Raw genomic sequence first — 7,741 nt, 5'->3', positions numbered from 1 at the left:
TCATGTGTGTGTACATGTGTGCACTGAGGCCAAAGGCCTGCGCTGGGTATCTTCCTCAACTGCTCTCTATGTATCTTTTTGGTTTGTTTTTTTCAAGACAGGGTCTCACCATACTCAAGGCTTACATGGAACTCATTCTGTAGTCCCAGGCTCACCTTGAACTCACAGCAAATACTCCTACTTCTGCCTCCCAAGTGCCAGGACTAAAGGTATGCACCACTACGCCCAGCTCTACCTTTTTTTTTTTTTTTTAATTTTTTATTTATTTATTTGAGAGCGACAGACACAGAGAGAAAGACAGATAGAGGGAGAGAGAGAGAATGGGCGCGCCAGGGCTTCCAGCCTCTGCAAATGAACTCCAGACGTGTGCGCCCCCTTGTGCATCTGGCTAACGTGGGACCTGGGGAACCGAGCCTCGAACCGGGGTCCTTAGGCTTCACAGGCAAGCGCTTAACCGCTAAGCCATCTCTCCAGCCCTCTACCTTATTTTTTGAGACAGCATTTCTCACTCAACCTGGAGCTTACTTGATTTGGTTAGACTAGCCAGCCAGCAGCCTCAAGGATCCTCCTGTCTCCACCTCCCCAGGGCTGGGATTACAGGTATGTGCTGCAGCACCCAGCTTTTACACAGGTGCTGGGGATCCAAACTCAGATCTTCAGGCTTGTGCAGCCAGCACTTTAATGACTGTGCCACCTCCCCAGACTCACTATGTGGCCCAGGCAAGCCTGGAACTTAGATTATTCTGCCTTTGCCTCTTAACTGCTCAGATTACAGATGTGTGCCACCACAGCAAACTGTATTATTTCATGATACCTGAGCATCTGCAGATTTGAACACCCATGAATCCTGGAAACAACCTCCCTAGACAGTGGTCGAAGGATGACTGTGCTGACCTGGAGGTTTTACAGAAGGGAGGGACATAGGGTCTCACTATATACCTAAGACTGGCCTTGACCTTGAAATTCTCCTTCCTCTGCCTTCTAAGTACAAGTTTATAGGTGTGTACCACCACCATGGCTGAGTATACTGCTTTACTGAATGGTATGCCTTGCTGACTACCTGTTTTTATTTTTTTAATTTAATTCATTTGTACATATCTGGGTGAGGTCTCTTGTGACTACAAACGAATGCCAAATGCTTGTACAACTTTTTACACATGGCTTTATGTGAGTACTAGGGAACTGAACCCAGGCCAGCAGATTTTGCAAGCAAGCACCTTTAACCACTGAACCATATCCTTAGTGCCACTATAATACTTTTGTTTGTTTGTTTTTCGAGGCAGGGTCTCACTCTAGCCCAGGCTGACCTGGAATTCACTGTGTAGTCTAGGGTGGTCTTGAACTCACGGTGATCCTACCACCTCTGCCTCCCAAGTACTGGGATTAAAGGTGTGCACTGCCATGTCCAGCTGCTGCTATACTACTTTTAAATGAAAGATAAACAAGGCTGATTATATTGTTTTATATAAATGATACATGTGGCTGGCTGTACTGCTTTAAATGAATGGTACATCTGGCTGGCTATACTATTTTTGTTTATAATATTTTTATTTACTTATTTGCAAGCAGAGAGAGATAGACAGAATGGGCCCACCAGGGCCTCCAACCACTGCAAACAAACTCCAGATTGTATATGCCTCTTTGTGTATCTGGCTTTACATGGATACTACAGAATCAAACCCAGGTCATTAGGCTTTGCAGGAAAGCGACTTAACCACTGAACTATCTCTCCAGCTCCCTACTGTTTTGTTTTGGTGTTTGCTTTTTCAAGGTAAGGTCTTGCTCTAGACCAAGCTGACCTGGCATTCACTATGTAGTCTAGGGCTGACCTCAAACTCACAGAGATTCTCCTGCATCTGCCTCCTGAGTGCTGGGACTAAAGGTATGCTGCCAGGGTCCTCTACTGTTTTAGCTGTCATGGAATTCACTTTGTAGTTTCAGGGTAGCCTTGAATCCACAGGAATTCTACCCTTTGCCTCAGGAGTGCTAGGATTACATGTATGCCACTACGCTGGGCTTATTACTCTTAAAAGTAACAAATATGGGCTGGAGAGATTGCTTCATGGTTAAGGAACATGCCTGCAAAGCCCAACAACCCGTGTTCAATTTCCCAGTACCCATGTAATCCAGATGCACATAGTGGCACATGTATCTGGAGTTCATTTGCAGCAGTTGGGGGCCCTGGTGTGCCTACTTTCTCTGTCTCTCTTCTCTCTCTCTCTGCTTGCAAACAAATAAATAAAAATACTAATGTGTGGGGCTGGAGAGATGGCTTAGCGGTTAAGCGCTTGCCTGTGAAGCCTAAGGACCCCGGTTCGAGGCTCGGTTCCCCAGGTCCCATGTTAGCCAGATGCACAAAGGGGCACACGTGTCTGGAGTTCATTTGCAGAGGCTGGAAGCCCTGGCACGCCCATTCTCTCTCTCCCTCTATCTGTCTTTCCTCTGTGTCTGTCGCTCTCAAATAAATAAATAAAAAATATTAAAAAAAATACTAATGTGTGTGTGTGTGTGTGTGTGTATAATTTAAAGTAACAAACATTATATACTTCTTTATATATAAACAAACATTATATACTTCTTTATATATAAACATGTGTCAATAGAAATAATTTATCAAAGAAGTCCCTAACAAATAATAAACAAAATTCAAACCATACGTTCTCTTCTGCCTACTCCTATGCAGGCCACTGCCCTGCTCTTCTCAAGCCACCCCTGTAGGGGATCCATCCCACCATAGGTAGAACCTAACTCCCAGGCCCTTCAGCAGCTTAAGCAGAAGTATCTTGTGGGAACCCACCTCCATGGTATAGTTATCCTCAATCCATCTCAGTAGCACCTATGTACAACCCTGTGTCCCTCACCAGAGCTAGTCTAAAGGAGGTACACATACCTAGCAATGTCTTAGGGTTGGTCAGACCTAGCTGCACCACGGGGTTGTCCAGAATGGCCTGAAAGAGAGGGCTATTGGGGTCGATGCCCTGGTCCAGCTCCTCGGGGGATGGCTTCCGGTCTCCCAGCAGCCACTCACACTGCAAGAATATCAAAGCAGTGGTTAGTTCCTTCTAGAGACACCAATGACATCAGGTACTGAGGCACATCCTGTCCCTTTCTGTGCTTCCACGTGAGATCTCAGGGCTGTTCTGCCTGGAACAGACCCTGACACCAACTAGCCCATGGCATATTCAGTACCATGCATATTTGCCCAGGCTGCAGAGAGAAATAAACACCAATCTGGCTCTTTCTTTTCTTTAAAAAAAAAAAAAAAAAACTATTTTAGAGAGTGCAAGCGAGAGAGACAAAGAGGGAGAGAATTGTGCACCAAGGCCTCAGATACTGTAACTGAACTCCAGACATCCGTACCACCTAGTGAGCATGTGTGACCTTACATTTGCCTCATTCTTGTGTACCTGGTACAGAGTCAAAAATGGATCCTTAGGCCAGATGTGGTGGTTCATGCCTTTAATCCCAGCACTGGGGAGGCAGAGGTAGGAGGATCACGGTGAGTTTGAGGCCACCCTGAGACTACATAGTGAATTCCAGGTCATTATGGGCTAGAGGGAGACCCTACCTCAGAAAACCAAAAAACAAAAAAAAAAAACACCAAGGTGGAGGGAGGGTCCTTAGGCTAAGCCATCTCTCCAGCCCTCTTTTTTATTTATTTTATTTATTTAGTTAAGTTATTTGAGAGTGACAGACAGACAAAGAGGCAGAGAGCGCAAGAGAAAGAGAGAGAGAGAATGTGGGCATGCCAGGGCCTCCAGCTACTGCAGATGAACTCCAGATGCATGTGCCACCTTGTGCATCTGGCTTACATGGGTCCTGGGGAATAGAGCCTTTAACCAGGGGTCCTTAGGCTTCACAGGCAAGAGCTTAACCACTAAACCAGCCCCCAGCCCTGTCATGATGCTACAACCGAGGGAAGCTGGGCGCACAGCAAACGCTGATGCTCGCAGCCGTGGCACTGACTGGCTTGTGGTTCTCTCCAGCCCCAGCCCTCTGTTTTTTACTTATTTATTTTAGAACAGTATGGGAGATTATTATTCTTGTCCAAGAATATAATGAGAGATAAATTCACAAATCAGCTTTTCAATCTTTGGGACAGGAAGCTATAGATACATAGTAAATAAAGTAAAAGAGAGGGACAGCCAATAAAAAGGGAGGGGTACTTGTGTCTTTTACAGAATTGATTGGAGATTTTTTAAGAATTGCCTGGGCAAAGGCGCTTTTTGCTCTTATTATGTTGTTACCATGTCAACTGCCATGGCATTGGAGGTGTAACAGTGATTCCTTGCTGAAGAGAATGGGCCTGGGCCCTGGTAGGATGAAAATGGCATTATACTCATAAAGAGAGACACATGTCCCCCTCCCAGTATGGCTTTCTTAGCAAACCTAGTACTGTAGTTCAACTTGACAACTACTATGGCCCTGGTCACAACACCCTCCCCCACAAAATGTGGCTTTATTTGAGGGAACCCCAACATGACATCTCTCTACAGCCAAAGAAGCTAGAGAATGTGGATCGTCACCTCCACTCCATCTACCAGTGAGGAGACCACGTGCCCACCAGTGTCCCCTACAGGACCCCGCACAGAACATCTGTCACAGCCCAGGACTCAATCTTAACAGTCTGCTAATAAAATTAATTACCCACAGGAAAGACATGATGAAAGATTGCTTTTAAATAAACTTCTCAGTATCTGAGCCATCTTTCCTAGCATTTCACTTAAAAAGCCAACTGTGTGGGAGTGTGACCCACAGGGCGGTCCTGACGCGTGACACGTCAGGTAAGCGGACACTGCAGACTCCGTGAGATCTGCTCCATACTCACAGCGGCATTCTGCTGGTTGTTGTTCACGCGGAGGGCATCAATCACTTCCTTCTCATCAAAGCCCATCTCCATCAATGAGACGACAGCCTAGACAAGAACCACAGCCAGTCAGAGCCACTGCTGCGAGCGCCCAGCTCCCCTCAGTTGCGGCATCATGACAGGCGTCAGTGTGAACAGTGAGGGGCCCTCGGCCCAGGTGAGGCAGGAAAGGACGCTGGGACCCTTGCTTCAAGCCAGGACAAGACACGCAATGCCCTGGTCTCTGTGGCCCATGCAGACAGGCCAGAACCTCACAGTGTAGTTGGTACTGCAGGAGCACACAGCGCCTTGGCTGACAGTTTTGCACAGCCCTGCAGAAGCAAACACTACTGATCAGTGAGTGGACACCTGCAACCTGACCACATGGTATTCCCACAGTACACACACAGCACAGGTGAGGCCCTGAGAAAACAATTTAGATCATAGGAGAGAATCTGCAGGGCAGGCAGCATGAGAGCCCTAAACCCATACTCTGTAACCTGAGCAAACCCCAGCAAAAACAGGAGAGTGAAGAAAGAAAAAGGAGTATCACCATATCAACAGGAGGTGCAGACGAGAGACTGGAAAATGTACTGTGGCAGCTGGAGGAGATAGTCACTTATCCCATTGTCCTATGTGCATACCCAGTGACCGGTCAGCCTGGCCCACTCCCACACTAACCCACCACCCGACATAATGTCCCACCCAGCCCAATGACTGCATTCACAGGTACAGTTAGCCCACACTGGCAGTTCAGATGGAAACTTCACACTGAGCTTTTCAGGGGATGGCATGTATCTATTAGTTGAACAGAAAGAAGCAACCTGGACTCAAGCAAGGACAACTTCTATGAGCTTGGGAACTAGGTCTGCCTAGAACCTACCATCCCAATTCCAAGTACCTAGCCTCCTTGTCCAACATAACTATAAGCCAAGAAGCCAACTCTATCCCTTGAGGCCCAGCGTACCCTTGCATCAGCGCGGAATTCCCTTTTCCTGCGGATTTTCTTGAAGATCTCCGTCAGTTCATCGCGGGCCTCCTCCTCACCAGCACTAGTCCCCACAGCAGCCTCAGGGGCATCAGTTGCAGCACCTGCCCTGGGTGGGACCTGGCCTGGAAGAGGTGTGTCAATGGTTGGGTCTTCTGCATGCTCAATTAACCACTCCATGGCCTGAGGCACCGACATGCTGAAAGGTACAAAGGACTCTTCTCAGCTCTCCCAAGCAGGTGATAGGGCCTTTCCCACCCTGAAAAGAGATCTGCCCTTTTGGAAGATGTGCCAGCAGCAGCAGGTGACCCTTTTGAATTGGAACCTCCAAAAAGCCTTTGCCTCAAGACCCAGGACAAGCACAGATGCACCAAAACCACAAGGGGCACAGGGCACACAGCACAAAGGGCACATCCCCTAACCACCCCTGGTCTGGTCTTCATGAGGGACCTGAGCAAGTAAATGAAAACGTGAGCTCAAGAAGTATACCAGAGTACCCAGGGCAGGGGAGATGGCTCGGTGGTTAAAGGTGCTTGCCTGCAAAGTCTTTCGGCCCAAATTTGATTCCCCAACACCCATGTAAAGCTGGATATAAAATGATGCAGGCATGGCATCACACACACATACACACAGCTCCCTGGAGGAGCAGTGTGTGACTCCCAGCTCTCCTAATGAACAGCACAGCACACATATCTGCAGACTGAGCCACTCGTCCTGCTAAGCAGAGGGAAAGGAGGGGGAGAGGAGGGAAGCCAGCACCACATACTGGTTGAGCCGAAGGGCCTTTGAAGCTCTGCTTTCGGGAAAGCCCATCTCTGTGAGCTGCCGCAGGGCAGCCTCGTCCACCCGCTCATCCTCATCTTCATCCAGCATAGCTGAGGAGAGAGATTTGCTATAAGGGAGCTTCCTGAGCCCAAGCTTCTCTGAGGACCACAGTCTCATCTGTGTACTCAACGTTTCTAGAATTACTGAAGCCTCAGAAAACCTGAGCCCTAACCCCAGCTCTCCCACATACAAAAGGAATGATGGCACAGCAGGCCATAAGCCCCATGTCTGCTGAAAGCAGAACAGAGTACTGTGAACTCCTAGTTTTGATGTGAGGTCTGGGGACACGCCCCACAAGGCATGGGCAAAGAGCTGGTGGGAAAGCAGTCTGGGCTCAGCTCATACCATTTGCCTTCTTAAACAATTCAACTGCGTCAGGGTTCAGGGCTAACAGCTTCTGGGCCACCTCAATGAGAGACACCAAGATTTTCCGGAGTTCTGTCTGGAACTGCAGTGGAACAGTGAAAGTGATAATGTCAGGCATGGTGGCACACACCTGTAATCCCAACCCTTGGGAGGTAGAGGCAGGAGGATCACTGGAAGCTTGAGACCAGCCTGGGTTATACAGTGAAACTCTTATCTAAAAAAAAAAAAAAAAAAAAAAAAAGCAGGGACTGGAAAGATGGCTCGGAGGCTAAAGGCACTTTCTTTGTGTACAAAGCCTAACAACCTGGATTTGGTGCCCCAGCACCTACATAAAGGCAGATGAACAGAGTGGCACAAGTTCATTTGCAATGGTACTAGGCCCTGGTACACTCATTCATATTCATTCTTTTTCTCTCTCCTTGCAAATAATAAAAAATATTTTTAAGCAGAAGAAGAAAAGGAAGTTTTTTTTTTTTTCTCTGAATAGACAGCAAACATTGTTGGATCTGTACCCCACCCCTGACCTAGCCCTCTAAAACTGTGAGGGCACTGCCTTCCTTCAACAGAGTCGAGACCAGCTAGGAATAGCAGGCTCCTCAGCAGCACTAGAGCAGGAAGGGCGGGCTCCGTGTAGATGGGCTAGAGAAGGGGCTTTGCAGCCAGCACGTGGTCAGAGCTACCTCAGGTGATCCCCGAGCCAAGAATGGTGCTCAGCC

The 7,741-nt window shown here is 48.0% G+C and overlaps 1 protein-coding gene across 1 annotated transcript in view; it reads right to left on the bottom strand.

The window, feature by feature from the left end:
* The window catches only part of Ubac1 (UBA domain containing 1), a 31,274-nt gene that overhangs the window by 7,757 nt on the left and 15,776 nt on the right, over positions 1–7,741 (bottom strand). The window contains exons 5-9 of the mRNA XM_004654087.2: positions 7,005–7,107; positions 6,601–6,709; positions 5,814–6,033; positions 4,829–4,915; positions 2,891–3,029 (exon numbers count right to left, since the gene is read on the bottom strand). Coding sequence (XP_004654144.2) covers positions 2,891–3,029; positions 4,829–4,915; positions 5,814–6,033; positions 6,601–6,709; positions 7,005–7,107 — 658 coding nt within the window. The remainder of the gene's footprint in view (positions 1–2,890; positions 3,030–4,828; positions 4,916–5,813; positions 6,034–6,600; positions 6,710–7,004; positions 7,108–7,741) is intronic.

This window comes from Jaculus jaculus, chromosome 1 (genome assembly GCF_020740685.1).
Source record: "Jaculus jaculus isolate mJacJac1 chromosome 1, mJacJac1.mat.Y.cur, whole genome shotgun sequence".
NCBI classification, from domain to species: domain Eukaryota; kingdom Metazoa; phylum Chordata; class Mammalia; order Rodentia; family Dipodidae; genus Jaculus; species Jaculus jaculus.
The sequence above is the reverse complement of the archived record's forward strand: the minus strand, read 5'-3'. Positions and strand labels throughout refer to the sequence as shown.